Source organism: Rana temporaria, chromosome 1 (assembly GCF_905171775.1).
Source record: "Rana temporaria chromosome 1, aRanTem1.1, whole genome shotgun sequence".
Taxonomy (NCBI): domain Eukaryota; kingdom Metazoa; phylum Chordata; class Amphibia; order Anura; family Ranidae; genus Rana; species Rana temporaria.
Genome location: NC_053489.1, coordinates 390068720 through 390086739, shown reverse-complemented (window position 1 = coordinate 390086739; position 18020 = coordinate 390068720). Strand labels below are relative to the sequence as shown.

Sequence of the window (18020 nt, the reverse complement as noted above, 5' to 3'; positions counted from 1 at the left end):
AAAAACATACCCTCTTTTTAACACAAACAAAACAAATCTAAAAAGGACTATTAACTACTGGAGACTGCTATGAAAGACAATTGCTACTGCATGCTTAACTGTGCTGACAAAATAACATGCTAGATCATTTTAATGGCATCCCAGTCTTAGTCCGTAGGGTTCAATATTGGGTTGACCCTCCCTTTGCAGCTATAACAGCTTCTACTCTTCTGGTAAGGCTTTTCACAAGGTTTAGGAGTGTGTCTGGTCACACGTTCCCATATTCTTCTATAGAGGCGCATTTGTGAGGTCAGGCACTGACGTTGGACGAGAAAGCCTGGCTCGCAGTCTCTGCTCTAATTCATCCCAAAGGTGTTACATCAGGTTGAGGTCAGGGACTTTGCAGTGCAATCAAGTTCATCCACCCCAAACTTGATCATCCAGGTTTGTATGGACCTTGCTTTGTGCACTGGTCAAAATCATTTGGTGGAGGGGGAACTATGGTGTGGTGTTGTTTTTTTTAGGGGTTGGGCTTGGCCCCTTCGTTCCATTAAAGGGAGCTAATAAGGAGTCAGAAAACCCAGACATTTTGGACATTATGATGATCCCAACTTTGTGGGAACAGTTTGGAGATGGCCCCTTCCCGTTTCAACATGACTGTGCACGAGTGCACAAAGCAAGATCCATAAAGCTATGGATGGCAGGTATGTATGCAATCCATACATCAGGGCTTGACAAATTTGCTTGAAATCTAGGAGCCAGCTAAAAAAGTTAGGAGCCAGGTTTTTTTTTTTTTTTTTTTTTTTTTTTTTAACGACAAAGCTTTATTTTCAATATAAAAATTAACCAATCTTAAATTTACACAGAAACGTGACAATTGATGGCACAGTGGTGACAATTGATGGCACAGTGGCTGCGTTTGATGGGATGGCACAGTAGTGACAATTAATGGCACAGTGGCTGCGTTTGATGGCATGGCACAGTGGTGACAATTGATGGCACAGTGACTGCATTTGCTGGGATGGCACAGTGGTGACAATTGATGGCATGGCACAGTGACTGCATTTGATGGCACAGTGGCTGTGTTTGATGGCATGGCACAGTGGCTGCAAAGTGAACAATATCAATATGACTGTGCTGTGCCCTAACTCAGTGTTGCTAGTGTGAACCATAAGTGCAAAAAATCCTATATAGTTATGCCATAACTATATAGGATTTTTGCACTTATGGTTCACACTAGCAACACTGAATTCACACTAGCAACACTAATAACTGTTATGGTTTTAAAAGTATTGTCTTCTTTTTCTTACCTTTAACCTTGATCTCACAGAGGGAGTTCCAGGGGCCCGGACTCGATTCCCTCGAATCCCCGCTCTCTCCCTGATCTCACAGAGGCAGAGCGCGAACAGCATGTACAGCCTCCGGCCCGCTCCTTTCCTGTGACTCCACGTGGCACCGCCCCCTCAGAAAAATTCCCCAATCCCCGGAGCGAGAGGCGGCCGGAGGCAGAGCGCCCCCCCCCCCCCCCCAAGCAGCCTCTGCTTGTATCATCAGCTAGCTTCATGACAGTTATCCATACCGCCCGATGCATAGGCCGCAAAGCCGCAGCCTCAATTAGCAGCACGAACCGATCGCGGTTGTGGGGGGGATGCACGGCGACGCTCTCAGTATACCCCAGCTCTGCTGCCATGGGCGCCAGGTCTATAATTCTAGGCACAACTGCGACCTGGCGCCTGGAATTTGTCGAATACTGCCATACATACAAATAAACCCAAAACAAGTTCAGGAAAAAGTTGTGTGTAATAAAATGGAATGACACAGGGGAGAACAGTAGTAGTATTGAACAAGCCAACTCAAATGTACCGTATTCATCAATACTTCATACAAGAGCCTTTCTTGGTAATGACCGCTTCAAAAGTGCCTCCTGCATGGAGAAACTAGTCGCATGCATTGCTCAGGTGCAATTTTTTCCAGTGTCTTCGGATCTTGAAGATACTGTGGGCCTCCTCTATGAACTCTGATCTTTAGTTCTTTCCATAAATGTTCAATGTCAATCACCTGACTTGAATAAAGTCAGGTGATTGGCTGGGCCATTCTAGCAGTTTTACTTTCTTTGAAACAAATTGAGCGTTTCCTTGGCTTAGTGTTTAGGATCATTGGGGGTTATTTACAAAAGGCAAATCCACTTTGCACTACAAGTGCAAAATGCACTTGGAAGTGTAGTTGCTGTAAATCTGAGGGGTAGATCTGAAATGAGGGGGAAGCGCTGCTCTGCACTTCAGATTTCCTCCTTCCGGAGCGGCGCTGAGGGGCGGGGCGGATGCGTTCCAAAGAGCGAAAGTGCATCACCGGAACAGCGTCATCAAGGGGCGCCGTCGAAAGTTGGTCCCATTTGATCCAGGCGCGGCAGTGGAAGGTAGGCACACGGAGCGGTGTGTTACAAGGCAGCCGGGCTGCACAAAGACACCAGGACTAATGGAGGAAGCGAGGCTGGCTACAGACTCCGGGTCCACCGGCTCCGGCGTCTCCCAGGTAAGGGGGCGAGGCTGACTCTTACTTACCTCTGGCCTGGACCAGGTCTGAAAGATCTCAGGACCTTTTCTCCCTCCCTGGGTGGGGAACCTGTGGTGGAGGGATCCCCAGCACTCTTTTTTCACTGACACAAGCACAGTGATGTATAGTCAGGGGGTATTTTATTTTCTAACGGACTTGCTGTGATGTTTGTGTTAACTTTCAGATCAAAGCTCAGGACAAAACACCAGTCCAGGCCCCTAAGAGAAAGTGCGCTGTATGTGGGGAAAAATTAGGTTCCAACTGGAAAAAGCCTCTATGTGTAGAGTGCATCTCCAGCTTGGTTAAAGATGTCTCTGTGGCGGAATGTCATAAGGTCTTAACATCCGTTAAGGATGAGTTGGCATCCACCTTTAGGTCCTTCAGGGGAATGATGGACAGGTTGCAGATGCCGTCCCCTATTTATAGGACCTCTAGTGCGCCATCCCTGGCAACTCCTGTTGGAGGGGACGAGCAAGAGGAGGAAGGAGGGTCTACTCGATCCCAGGCCTCTTCCCAGGTAGACTCTGTGTCTGGCTCTGAGCTAGAGGAAGACTCCTCCAGGGGGACTAGGTACAAGCCGTCTCTGGAAGATGTAGGAGACTTGCTTAAACCCATTTATGAAACCTTAGAGATCCGAGAGGAACCGGTACAGTTGTCCAAGCACGACCAGCTTTATCAGGGCAGTGCTATAAAGACCAAGGTTTTTCCTGTTCACAAGTCGCTCATGGAAGCAATCTTGTTGGAGTGGGAGCAGCCAGAAAAGAGGCCTTTTTTTGCGGGAAATTTGAAACGAAGAAGATTTCCCTTTGAAGAGGACGCAACGCAGCCCTGGAACAAGGTTCCAAAGCTGGATGCGCCCTTGGCCAGGGTCTCAAAAAGAACTGACCTGGCCTTCGATGACCTAGGATCCTATGGATAAACGGGGTGATACCCTCCTAAAAAGGGCATGGGATGCTTCTACTATTGCGATGAAACCAGCCCTGGCGGCTACTTGCGTAGCCAGAAACTTGGAGTGCTGGCTAAACCAGCTCCAAGCCCATATCACAGCCGGTACTTCCAGGCAACAAATTTTAAAATCCTTTCCGTTGCTCTTGAAGGCGCTATTTAGCGGATGCTTCCTCAGTCGGTGAAGCTGGCAGCAAGATCAGCAGCATTAGTTAACGCAGCCAGAAGGTCGGTCTGGTTGAAGACCTGGACCGGGGACGCCGCGTCTAAATTAAAACTCTGCGGTTTGCCTTTTTCAGGCGATCTGTTTGGTCCTGGTCTCCAAGAAGCATTGGAAAGAACGCAGGACAAGAAAAAGGCCTTTCCCGAAAGAAAGAAGGGAAGGGAACAAGCGCTTTTTTCGAAGGTTTAAGCAAAACCAGAAAGAGGGAGATTCCCGTCCTAAAAAACACTGGGCAGGCCAGAAGGGACGTGGAAGAGGTGGTATCTTGTTTAACCCTCCTCAGGCTCCCCCCAAATCCCAGTGCCGCTCAGGTCCCTGTGGGAGGAAGATTGGCGGAGTTCCTCTTGCAATGGATAGAATCAACTGCCAGTCCGTTTGTGCAAGATCTCGTAAAAAACGGTTACAGGCTGGAGTTCTCTGCTCCCCCCCCCCCCTCCGGTATTTTTGGTCACCCAACTCCCCAGAGATGGGAAAAAAGCGGAGGCCTTAGGCCTCCTTCTGGGAGACCTCTTAGACCAGAGGGTCCTAACGGAGGTTCCCCGGGAGGAGGAAGGTCAGGGGGTGTATTCACACATCTTTGTAGTGAAAAAGCCCTCAGGGAAGTACAGGCTGATATTAAACCTGCGTCCCCTCAACAGGTGGGTCAGGTACAAACGCTTCAGAATGGAATCGATATTTTCGGTGACCAGTCTGATTTTCCCAAACTGTCTTATGGCCACTGTGGACCTAAGAGATGCGTATTTACACATCCCGATTCGCCCGGAATGCCAGAAATTCCTGCGACTAGCGGTGAGGCTGGGTTCAGTCACCAAGCATCTTCAATTCAGGGCCCTTCCCTTTGGCAAATATCCTTGGGGAGGATGAAAGCCCAAAGTCCTAGCAGAGGCCTTGGCACCCCTGAGGCCTTGGCACCCCTGCGTTCCTTGGGATGGCTGGTCAACAAGGACAAAATCGCAGCTAGTACCGTCCCAGGAGGTAATATATCTGGGATACAGGATTTCCTCGGTAGAGAAAAAGGTTTTCCTTCCCCGGGAAAAGGTTCTCAGGTTGGATCAAGCTGTTGCTCTGCTCCAGACAAATCAGGAGATCAGCATAAGGGAGGTGATTCGAGTTTTGGGCCTGATGTCGGCCTGTTTCCCGGCGGTGCCCTGGGCCAGATCCCATTTGCGCCCTCTTCAGGCGCTCATGCTCAAACATTGGAATGGCAGGAAGGAGGATTTGGACCTCCCAATGCCCATCCCAAAGAGCATCAAGAGAGATCTATGGTGGTGGCGATCCAGAGAGAACCTAGAGAAGGGCCTTCTCTGGGATCCTCCAGCAGCCCTGGTGCTGACCACCGACGCCAGCAAGGAAGGTTGGGGAGCCCACCTAGGAGAAATTTGGACCCAAGGGCAATGGTCATCCTCAGAGATCCTTCGATCATCAAAGCAAAAGGAACGGTTAGCCGTTCTGAGAGCCATTCAGGTTTTCAAGTCCTACCTAGTGGGTCAGCATTTACAAGTCAGAACGGACAATGCTGCCACGGTAGCATATATAAACAAGCAGGGAGGAACAAGGAGTCCAACCCTTCAAGCCACGGCTACACAGATTCTGATCTGGGCAGAGGCAGATTTCCTCAGCAGACAAACTGTGTGCCAGGACGAGTGGTCTCTAGACCAAGAGGTCTTCGGTCAGATAGTGTCTCTCTGGGGACTACCAGAGGTGGACCTGTTTGCAGCAGAGGGGAACCGGAAGACTACAACGTACTTCTCCATTCACCCACAAGACAGAGCGAAAGGGATAGATGCCTTTGACCATCCCTGGCATTTCAGCCTGGCATATGCATTTCCCCCAGTGAGGCTGATCTCCAAGGTGATTCAAAAGTACCTCAGAGAAACGACAGGCCTAATTTTGGTCACGCCGTTTTGGCCCAAGCGGCCATGGTTCGCCAGCCTGAAACGGCTGGCCCTGTATCCGCCTTGGACGCTTCCAGAGAAAGAGGACCTGTTGTCCATAGGTCCACTTCTTCATCCTCAAATAAAGAGCCTGACCGCCTGGTTTCTGAGGAAAAACTATTGAAGGCACGTGGCTTTTCAGACAGGTTTGTTAGGACCCTCCTGGAGTGTCGGAAGCCTATAACTAGGGCGATCTACTCCAAAATTTGGAAGAAATTTAATTCCTGGAAGGTACTACAGGGGATGAACCATTTCGACATTCCAGTGGTGCTAGATTTCCTGCAGGCGGGGGTGGACCTAGGCTTATCGATCAGCACCCTTAAGGTACAGGCGGCTGCCTTAAAGCGGTGGTTCACCCTTAACATCTTTTTAGCATAAAATGAGGCATAGTAGCGCGAGCTACAGTATGCCTGTCTTTATTTTTTTAGTCCCGTACTCACAGTGTAATCGTAGAGACAAGATTCTGACTCCCTGCGGGGAATGGGCGTTCCTATGGAGAGGGAAGGTGATTGACGGCCGGCTCTGGCACATCACGCTCCCCGAAGACAGCCGGAGCAGGTCTCGGCTCTTCACGGCGCTATACGGCGCCTGCGCACAGACTATGCGCAGGCGCCGTGAAGCGCCAAGTCCTATTTCGGGTATTTCCCGAGAAGCGTGACGTGCCATAGCCGGCCGTCAATCATGCTCCCTCTCCATAGGAACGCCCATTCCCCGAGGGGGGTCAGAATCTTGTCTCTACGATTACACCGAGTACGGGACTAAAAAAATAAAGACAGGCATACTGTAGCTCGCGCTACTATGCCTCATTTTATGCTAGAAGAAAAAAAAAAATGTTATTAATAGGGTGAACCCCCGCTTTAAGTATCTTTTTGGATGTTCCTCTTCAACCAGATCGTTTTGTCAGAAAAAAATTTAAGAGCTTGACAAGGTCTAATCCGACTAGGATCAGAGCCTGCCCCTCTTGGGATCTGTCACTGGTATTGAAGGCACTTACTAACAAGCCTTTTGAACCACTGGAGGAGTCTTCTCTAAAACATGTTACTCTAAAAACAGCCTTTTTAGTGGCTATAACCTCAGCCAGGAGAGTTAGCGACCTTCAGGCCCTTTCCATTAGAGAGCCTTTCCTAACGGTGTTTGACGACAGGATAGTCCTTAGGACGGACTCCAGTTTCTTGCCAAAAGTGGTATCGACCTTTCATAGGACTCAGGATATTATCCTGCCAACCTTGTTTTCCTCTTCAGATGATGATGAGGGGGAATTCCTGTCCTTATTGGACGTGAAAAGAAGCATTTTATTTTATTTAGGGCTCACAAAAGGAGTTTAGGCTTTGTGACTCCCTCTTCGTTAATTTTTCAGGTGCCCGCAAGGGCCACAGAACGTCAAAGTCCTCTATTGCCAGATGGCTTAGGATGTTAATTATGGAGGCATATCAGTTAGGGGGTAGAGAACCACCTACAGTTAAAGCACATTCTACCCGAGCAGTGGCGGTTTCCTGGGCAGAGAGAGCCGGAGCATCCCCGGAAGAGATCTGTAAGGCGGCAGCCTGGACATCTTACTCAACCTTTGCAAGACATTACCGGTTGGACCTGCTGTCAGACAAAGATCAGGCCTTCGGACGAAGGGTCCTCCAGGCAGTGGTCCCACCCTAAAAACGAGTAAGTTCTTGCTTGTCATCTCAAGGGGCTGTCCTGGAAGACGACTAGAGAAAAACCGGAGTTAGGCTTACCGGTAACTCTGTTTCTAGGAGTCTTCCAGGACAGCCGGAGTTTTTCCCACCCGGTGTCTATTTAGGAACTGGTATTGTGGTGATGATCTAACGATGTGTTAGTAGATTATGTCTTTCAGGATCTTCTGGTATTTCTCGGGCTAACTGAGGAGGAGACCTGGAGGACCGCCTTTAAAGAAAAGGGTGTACGTGTTTCCTGTCCCGGAGGGAGGAGCCCAAGGTCTCAAGAGGCTGCCCTGGAAGACTCCTAGAAACAGAGTTACCGGTAAGCCTAACTCCGGTTTTTTTAAACTACACTTCCAAGAGCTCTTTCAGTGCAATTTCAAGTGCACATTGCCTTTAGTAAATAACCCCCATTGTCTTGCTGAAATGTCCATCCTTGTTTCATCTTCATCATCCTAGTAGATGGTAAAAATCTGCTATCAAGAATGTCTTGGTACATTTTTTTGTTCATCCTTCCTTCGGTGATATGAAGTTTGTCAGTACTGTATGCTGAAAAACGGCCCCACACCATGTTTCCAGCTTCAAACTTCACTGTTGGTATAGTGTTTTTGGGGTAATGGGCGGTTCCATTTGAACGCCAAACATGGTGTGCATTATAGCATCCAAAGAGTTTAATTTTGGTCTCGTCTGACCAGACTATATTTTCCCATTATTTCACAGGCTTGTCTAAAACAAGCTTCAACCTGCCTTTTCTTCAGCAATGGAGTCTTGCATGGTGAGAATGCATACAGGTCATGGTGGTGGAGCGCATTAAATTGTTTTCTTTGAAACAATTGTACCTGCCAATTCCAGGTCTTTCTGAAGCACTCCACAAGTGGTCCTTGGCCCTTAGACAACTCTTTCTGATAATTATATTCACTCCTGTCATAAATCTTGCAAGGAGCACCTGGTCGTGGCTGATTTATGGTAAAATGTTGTTCTTTCCACTTCTGGATTAGGGCCTCAACATTGCTCACTGGAAAATGTAAAAGTTTATAAATTCTTCTGTAACCAATGCCATCAGTATGTTTTGCAACAATAAGGGTGAGGGTCTTTTCTTTTAAACAAAGTGGTAAAGTGCAGCGCTAAATATGATAAACGTGAACACCTGCTACTCAAACATGTACTGATAGCAGAGAGTCACTGTGGTGCATACAATATGAATCAAATAGCGTCATTCAATAAAATATATAGTGACGTTTTTTTTACTGTGACTGAGGTTTTACTTCTAGACAATTTATTTGGACAATATTTTATGGTCTTCCTTTTCTAAATTTATTTCTATTATCAGATCCTTTGAACGTTTTCTATTCCCGTACAGACCAATTTTCCTAAACTTGTAGGTCTTAGATGACCTATTAACATCTGTGAAGAAAGGTTTTGGCTGCTTAAAGTGGTTGTAAACCCTTACAGACCACTTTTACCTACAGGTAAGCCTACATTAAGGCTTACCTGTAGGTGCAAGAAATATCTCCACGGTTTAGAAGATATTTACACTAGAGATTTGTGCCGTAGGCGCACTTTAGAAACAGCACCGTGCCGTTTCTAAAGGAGGATGTACCGTGACTGGCGGCTCCTGCGCATGCTGTCATCGCGGCTCCGGCAAATCACAGCACCAGAGCCGCGATACATGGAAGTCACTCCGGGAGAGATGGCAGCGACAGAGGAGGGGGAACAAGGACCGCTGCAGGAACTTTGATCTCAGGTAAGCAATTCATAATGAGCACATATATGTATATACACACACACACACACACACACACACACATACATACACACATACATACATACATACATATATATATACACACACACACACACACACACACACATTATATTTATATATATATATATATATATATATATATATATATATATATATATATATATATATATATATATATACATACATACACACACACACACACACACACACACACACACACACACACATATACACACACACACACACACACACACACACACACACACATACATACACACACACACACACACACATATACACACACACACACACACACACACACTATAATCGATTTGTGATTTTTATAACATTTTTTTTAATAAAATGCTTTTGGAGGAAAAAAAAAAAAAATCTACCTAAAAGATATATTTCTATTTAGGATACGTTGATTCAGTTTATTCTGCATAAAAAATGGAGCTTAGTTATGTATCATATATTCTGCTATATTTACAGGTTTTGTTAAATTCATTCAATCAATCGAAGCTCTGCAAGCTGAGAAAACATGCACTGCATTGATGCATTCACACAATTTCACAGTAACCATGAGATAAAACCCAACTTCAGGAATATCCAATTTATCCCACCGTTTTGCAAATCTTTGTACACTGCAAACCGTATGACTGAATCAGTTCGGATATCGATTTTTTACTAACCTGACAGCTTATTCTAAATAGGAAACCTTCATTATTTGCAAAAAAAATTAGATTTTAACTACCAGCTAGAACCAGTCCTTACATTTAAAGAGCATCTGTGAATATAGATCAATCATGGCAGTGCCTGTAAGCGGCATTCCACTCACCTTATGTCACTGCTGCATCACAAGCTGCCCCATTAAAGTGGATGGAATGGATGGTAAGTCAATAGCGGGTCAGAGGATGACAGTTGGTCTTTAAAACATATGATTTAAAATGAAAGCGGAGCTCCACCCTATTTCAATTCATTAGCTTAAATCAAAAAGCAGACAAGAATGCATTAAGGAACAGAAGTTTTATTTATTTTTCTGTGACAGTACCTTTGTTATCAGCAGCTGTCATTCGGCTTCCTGTCTTTCCTTTGCGGGTATTCTGCGGGCAGTGTGTCATATTTTTTACCCGCAATGCCTCCTGGGAGCTTTTCTGCAGAGGTTTCCTCTGAGTTATCGCGGGATGTCCTAAAGCGCGACGCTGCTGGCTCATCACATCAGGCTCCCCATCACAGATTGATCCCGAAGTGACGTTCCGTCGCCGCCATCTTGCTACTCCCCACGCTAATGCACAGTAATGATAGAGTGAGTATGGTCAAGCGGTGTAGCAAGATGGCGACGACGGGACGTCACTTCCAGAGCAATCTGTGATAGGAGAGCCGAATGCGACGCCCGTTTAGATGGAAACCCGGAAGTCGACGTCACTGCTGAACAAGGAAATAAGTGCTTGTGGGCTTCACAGTGCCCACAAGCAAAATGGAAACGGCGCTGCAAAGATAATCTAAAGTTCTAATTCCAGACGAAATCGGACAGCCTATGACTTTAAACAGCAGAAGCGTGAGCCCTCTGTTTATACGCCATAAATAATTTAACCCCCCCCCCCTCAAAAAAAAAAAAAAAAACGAATGGCCGCAGGAGACCCGCTTTAAGTTGATTTAAAATCAAGCCTTTTTACTAGTGATTTAAAGGGGGTTGTAAAAGGTAAAACATTTTTTCCTTTACCTTAGTGCAGTCCTCCTTCACTTACCTCATCCTTCAATTTTGCTTTTAAATGTCTTTATTTCTTCTGAGAAATCCTCACTGCCTGTTCTTCTGTCTAACTCCACACAGTAATGCAAGGCTTTCTCCCTGGTGTGGAGTGTCATGCTTGCCCCCTCCCTTGAGGGGGGAAGAGGACGAGCAGGAGAATCAGGATGCTCACTACGTTGCAGATAGAGAAAGGAGCTGCGTTGTTAGTGGGCGTCCTGACTCTCCTGCCTGCCCCCTCAAGGGAGGGGGCGAGCACGACACTTCACACCAGGGAGAAAACCTTGCATTACTGTGTGTAGTTACAGACAGAGGAACAGGAAGTGAGGATTTCTCAGAAGAAATAAGGATATTTAAAACTAAATCGAAGAATGAGGTAAGTGAAGGAGGACTGCACTAAAGTAAAGGAAGCGATTTAGGGAAAAAAATGTTTTACCTTTACTACCCCTTTAAACTAATTTAAATCAACTTGATTTAAATCAAATCAGCCCTGCCTGCCACCACCTATTTGATCCCTTTGATCAGATCTTTACCTCCAATGTCACCGCACTCTCAACCACACTCCATTCACGTTTCCTCTTCACCTGCATAGTTCTTGGCGCATCTTTTACCTCCCTACATCGAATCTTACATCACTGTAGCATCCGCCAGCGACTTACTTTCTCTCTGCGCTTTATTTTTTTTATTTCTCTACACCCCGTTGTCACTTACAATAACAGGTCACACAACCATTGGCTCCCTCTTTCCTCACCCTTTGTCTTAACCCATTAGTCCTACAGTTCACATGCAGCCACCAAGCATCTATTACCATCTACACTCCCAATTTCCCTGTTCACATCTGTTCTATATAAAAGACATACCATGTGTACCTTACTCTTAAAAAAAAAAAAAAAAAGGGTTAGTTGCCATCTCCTGCAACTTCCTCTACAATAACCCAATTACCTGCCTGGTAACCTTAAATCATTCCTCCATATCTACCCCATTAATTGGTTACTTAGTGAGCAGAAGATTACACGCAACATAGTCAATTTACTGTAGGGTTGCATTTTGCTCCTCCAGATTCATTAATGCAAGCTTCCAAAATGGCGAATATGCTACAAAGGTAATGGGAAGCACAAATGTTGAGATGGGCTTTAAGATTGAGTCCCTGACCAAAAAAAAAAAAAAAGTACTGATGCAAAGTGGTGAGCACTGCAGCTAGGCAACCAAAACCGCGACCTTCATGTATTTTGCGACAGGTACATTTAAGTAGTTACTGTTTTTCTTTTGAACCTCACATACACATACCTGGGTGAGCAACATGAAGGCGTTATCAGCCCGAAGATTCTTTTTGAGAAACTCCACACAATGTGCTTCCAGTGCTGGCACTGCATACTTCTTTGCTGTATACAGGGTAGTCATGACAGTCTCTGGCCCAATGTGAACCTCATCAGAGTAAAGGAACCTCAAACAATACATATTCAAGTTAGTTTGGATGCAAGAATGATAGAAAATACATAGCCAAGAAACAGCCCAAGACTTGGATTGCACTTTAAGTGGAGTTCCAGCCTGCATATTACAAAATGTAAAAGTCCATCAGCTTCAGGTGCCAGCATTGCTAGTAAGGGCTGCGTCGTCTTCTGGGGGACACACAGCACTATATATATATATATATATCTCCAAAAAACAAGTTGGATTTCAGCCTGGAACTCCACTTTAAAGTCGAAGTCCAGGATATCCCCAACGATGCCGATACCCGTTTCCACTCCATTCTAACTCCCATCATAACTGTCCTATAAGAGGAAGAGGTTTATACTTACCTATTCTGTGGGTGCTCCAGTCCGGCCACGTAATCTCCCCAGAGGCTGGCTTCAGGAGAAATCACAGCCAATGGCTAAAATGCCTGTGCTGCGACATCACCTCCTCCTTCTCACACATTTTCCTTTCACAGGATAGCAAGAATAGGAGTAAAAATGGGGTGGCAGCAGGTTTCGGGCATAGTTGGTAAAGCCTTGACTTTAACCTAGAGTAAACCTGCCAAGAGAAATATCTAAGGTGCTACTGCAGACCTTCATAAAATGCAATTTGTCTGACATTGCGATTTAGCTTCAATCCTTTGAGCCAATCCCAGAACTCAACAGATCAAAAATTCTCACTTTAATGACTGCAGACGTATTCCAGGTTTTTGACTCAAGATATTGAAGTTGGGCATGATAAAATGGCACCCAGCATTTTCAGAAGGTGGTCAGGAACAGCCGCTTACAGATTTGTCTTACAGTTTTCCATTAACCTAAAATGTATTTTATTAAAAAGGCACTCCTTAGTCATGTAGGTTAAAATAAACTGGGCAAAAATAAAAAGGCAGAACAATACAACAGTACAAGAAAGAAAATTAGTATTGGCATTGATACAATAGAGGAAACACCACTCCAGATGAAAAGAAGCCGATCCCATCACTCCCGAAAGGTACTGACCCGGCTCGCCACCGCAACGAACCAAGAAAATAGGAGGAGAAGATAGCCACACACTGCAAGATACTAAAAATTGCTTCTTTATTCCAAAAAAGAGGACAAGAAACAGCACAAAATTCCAGGGATGTGAATGCATTTCATACAACATAATGCTTAATCATTATTAGGACTAAGCACAATGTTGTGTTTAATGCATTAAAAGCCCTGGAATCCTATGCAGGGTTACTTATCTTTTGGAATAAAGAAGCATTTTTTATTAGCATCTTGCAGTGTGCGGTCATCTTCCATTTGCTTGATTATTAGCAGGTTTTCTTTTTTCATAACAGGAGTTGTGCTTTAAAATGAGACTGTTGCTCTGAATTACATGTACACTATAGAGGCCCAATATAAATAAAAAAAAAGCTCTGGGCTCATTCTCAGCATCTGCAAACAATCTTGATGTTAAGGTCAAATCATATTTTCCACTAAAACAGTAAAGTGGATGTAAACCCTCACATATACTCAGTGAATTCAACATACTCAAATGATACTCGGATGAAATAAATCTCCCTACATAAGTTTTACTTGTACATGTGCTGTCTTCAACTTTCTAGACTGTTTAGAAAGTCTACATCGTGTTAAAATGGTCTCTTCCTGTTCCACCACTAGGTGTGGATTCTTGGAATACACTGTGTGACAAATGTCCGCTAATCTATTTCTATGCACCATCCGACACAAATTTCAGGCTGGTTTTATCTTGGCTATAGGAGAGTTTGTCAGAAGTTATCAGGCTGATAAAAAGAACCGAGCAGCAGAAAGAAACAAGACTTGGGGCTTTGGAGAGAGACAAGTAAACACTACAGATAGATGTGCCCAAATCAAATTTCATGAATGGGGTTTACATCCACTTTCAAGCCAGCTGATAAAATGGTTAACAGTGTTGAAGCTGAAATCCAGGCTAAGCAAATATTTCCCAAGTACAAGAGACATATGTATACCTACTTGATTCTTAAAGGCCTTTGTGTATTTTTCATATCTGCACAGCCTGAAAAACGTTGCCTTTGTAAAGAAGCTTCCTGTAATGATACTGTACATACCTGGATAGAAAACTGGTTACAAGAGCACATCCAGAGGGTACGGATTAAGGACATATTTTCTGAATGGTCTAGAGTTGCGAGCAGTGTGCCCTAAGGCTCTGTCCTGAGGCCAATTCCGTTTAACTTGTTCAATAAAGAGGTTGGAAATAATTATTAACTCTCAGTGTCTGCTGATGATACAAAGCTAAGCAGGGCAATAACTTCAAGAGGATGCAACACCTTTAACCTCTTGACCACCGCCCCATGTCAAAAAGACGTCCTCCTTTTTAAAGTTGAATATCTCGATAACGGCAGCAGCTGCTGCCACAACCGAGACATTCATCTTTTCAGGGGGCGGTGGTGTACACGATAACGGCGGTCTCCGCGGCGGATTCGCCGTTATCGGTGGCGGGAGAGGGCCCCCCCCCCCCCTCCCGCCGCTCTCCCGCGCCCTCCGCCGCTTACCGGAGCCGTCGGTAGCGGCGGAGGGGATCGGATGTGTCCGGCAGCTGAGCGGGGACGGGACTGAAGGAGAAATCTCCTTCACCCGTCCTCATAGCTCTGCTGGGCGGAAGTGACGTCAAAACGTCAGTCCCGCCCAGCCTCTTAAAGAAACATTTTTTTTTTTGTCATTTGAAAAAATTACTTTTTTTTTTTTTTTTTTTTTTTGCATTTAAGTCTAATTATGAGATCTGAGGTCTTTTTGACCCCAGATCTCATATTTAAGAGGACCTGTCATGCTTTTTTCTATTACAAGGGATGTTTACATTCCTTGTAATAGGAATAAAAGTGATCAATTTTTTTTTTTTTTTTTTTTTCCAGTGTAAACAATTATAAAACTAACTAAAAATAAATAAGAAAACCAAAAAAAAATTTTTAAAGCGCCCCGTCCCGACGAGCTCGCGCGCAGAAGCAAACGCATACGCGAGTAGCGCCCGCATATGAAAACGGTATTCAAACCACACAAGTGAGGTATCGCCACGATCGTTAGAGTGAGAGCAATAATTCTAGCCCTAGACCTACTCTGCAACTCAAAAAATGCAACCTGTAGAATTTTTTAAACGTCGCCTATCGAGATTTTTAAGGGTAAAAGTTTGACGCCATGCCACGAGCGGGCGCAATTTTTAAGCGTGACATGTTGGGTATCATTTTACTCGGCGTAACATTATCTTTCACAATATATAAAAAAATTGGGCAAAATGTATTGTCTTATTTTTTAATTCAAAAAAGTGATTTTTATCCAAAAAAAGTGCGCTTGTAAGACCGCTGCGCAAATAAGGTGTGACAAAAAGTATTGCAATGACTGCCATTTTATTCCCTAGGATGTCTGCTAAAAAAAAATATATAATGTTTGGGGGTTCTGATTAATTTTCTAGCAAAAAAATTGTGATTTTCACATGAAGGAGAGAAGTGCCAGAATTTACCTGGTGGGCAAGTGGTTAAAAGAACATCTAGTTGAAATAGGGGTATGGGCAGCTTATAGCAGATGAGGTTTAAAGCTGATCTCCAAGCCAGTCCAAAATATCTATTTACTTCATTATCAGTTGCAGCGTCTGGGAGTGATGAATAAACTGTATGCAGCCTCAGTTACAAACTATACAATAAATACTTACCATCCCACTCCCGAAACAGAGTCGAGATAGGCTGAGTGCTTCTCAGCCTAGCACAGGCAGGATTGTATTTTTTGAATGAATACAAATCTTCCTCCAACTGCCTGATGTGGAGAGGAGGGCTGATGTCTCAAATTCTGCCTCATTCAAATCAAAAAAAGCATTGTATTCAGTAAAAATACAAAGCTTCCTCTGAATGGAAGAGCAGCACTTCTTAGCCTGAATCGATATTGTTCTGGGAGCGGGATGGAAGTTCCTGCCCTGCAGTCAGAACACAGCACTGTATGTAGCACAGTTTTATACAGCGCCCCCAGACACCTGCAACGGTTAGTTAAATAAATGGTTCGCATGGACCAGCTTGTTCCAAACCAATTGAAAATGAAACCTGAAGATCAGCTTTAAAGTGGATGTAAAAAAATTTTTTTATGTCACAACGTAGAGTATAAGATTTCCTATCATCTGTGCCCACACAGAGTTAATCCAGCTCTGAGCAATCACCTTTTATTGTTCAGTGAAATACAACAGACTTCTAGATAAAAACCAAAGTCCTTGCTTCTGAAAAAAGTGCACAATACACATCCCCTCCCCTGTGTTTTGATTAAAGGTTTTTAAAATATGGGGCGAGTCACAGTTCAGTGCCATGAGAAAATGCAACAGCCATCAGAATATACATAGAGCTAGAGGGGGAGGGGGGTGTGAATTGAGCACTTGTTACAGAAGCTGTGTATGTCTGCAAGCAGTGCACGAGATATGTAAATAACCTGTCACTCAAGCAAGGACTTTGGTTTTTATCTGGAAGTCCGTTTTATTTCCCTCAACAATAAAAAGAGGATTGCTCAGAGCTGGATTAACTCTGTGTGGCAAGACTGGGCACAGATGATAGGAAATCTTATTCTCTACATTGTGACATCTATGCATCAAGGTGAAAAAACATCTACTGCCAACACCCCCCGAGCCCCCGTTATACATGCCTGACCCCTTGAAAGGCCCGCGCGGTCCCGATATCCTCTTTGCCGCTCAGCCTGGCCGCTGATTGGCTAGAGCAGATTGAATTGAGAGCAGCGCAGCCATTGGCTGGCGCTGCTGTCAATCACATCCAGTGACGCGGCAGGGCCGAGTGATACAGCGAGTGGGAGCGTGCCCGCAATTAGTGACCACCATGCGAGCTCTCGCATGACTGTGGTGACTAATTGCGGGGAGGACCAGAGACAGCCGCCAAGGGACCCCAGAAGACATGGATCGGGGGCACTCTGTGCAAAACTAACTGCACAGTGGAGGTAAGTACCGTATTTATCAGGCTATAACGCGCCCCGGCGTATAGCGCGCACCCCCGAACTTGAAGTAAGATTCCTGCAAAAAAAAAAAAAAATACTTACAGTTTGGATGCCCCTCGTCGGTGTCTTGCCCGTCGTCCATCGGCGGCCTCGTCCGGTCCGGCGTCCTTCTGCGGATATCCCCGCTTCCCACTCTGTGTTCGAACCACTGCGCCGACATATACCGAGCGGAGTACACTCGGGTATAGTCGGGCGGGCTCGGCTCCTCTTGCGTAAAGGACGCACAGGACGTGACCGCGAGAGGAGCCGAGCCTGCCCGACTATACCCGAGTGTACTGCGCGCAGTGGTTCGAACAAAGTGCAGGAAGCGGGTATCGGCGTATATCGCGCACCCACGATTTTGCCCTGATTTTCGGGGCAAAAAAGTGCGCGGTATACGCCGATGAATACGGTATAACATGTTTGTTATTTAAAAAAATATATATTAAAAAATTCCTTTAGTGACCCTTTAAGCAACAGCATGCAATGCCAAGCTGCAGCAAGCAAGGCCAGCAGACTATAGGTATACATTAACCACTTAAGCCCCGGACCTTTAGGCAGCTAAATGCCCAGGCCAGGTTTTGCGATTCGGCACTGCGACGCTTTAACAGACAATTGCGCGGTCGTGCGACGTGGCTCCCAAACAAAAATTGACGTCCTTTTTTTCCCCACAAATAGCTTTCTTTTGGTGGTATTTGATCACCTCTGCGGTTTTAATTTTTTGCGCTATAAACAAAAATAGAGCGACAATTTTGAAAAAAAATGCAATATTTTTT

The 18020-nt window shown here is 45.1% G+C and overlaps 1 protein-coding gene across 2 annotated transcripts in view; it reads right to left on the bottom strand.

The window, feature by feature from the left end:
* The window catches only part of BTBD2 (BTB domain containing 2), a 170925-nt gene that overhangs the window by 99408 nt on the left and 53497 nt on the right, over positions 1-18020 (bottom strand). For both annotated transcript variants that reach the window (XM_040322583.1, XM_040322584.1), the window contains exon 3: positions 12104-12260. In XM_040322583.1, the coding sequence (XP_040178517.1) occupies positions 12104-12260 (157 nt within the window). The remainder of the gene's footprint in view (positions 1-12103; positions 12261-18020) is intronic.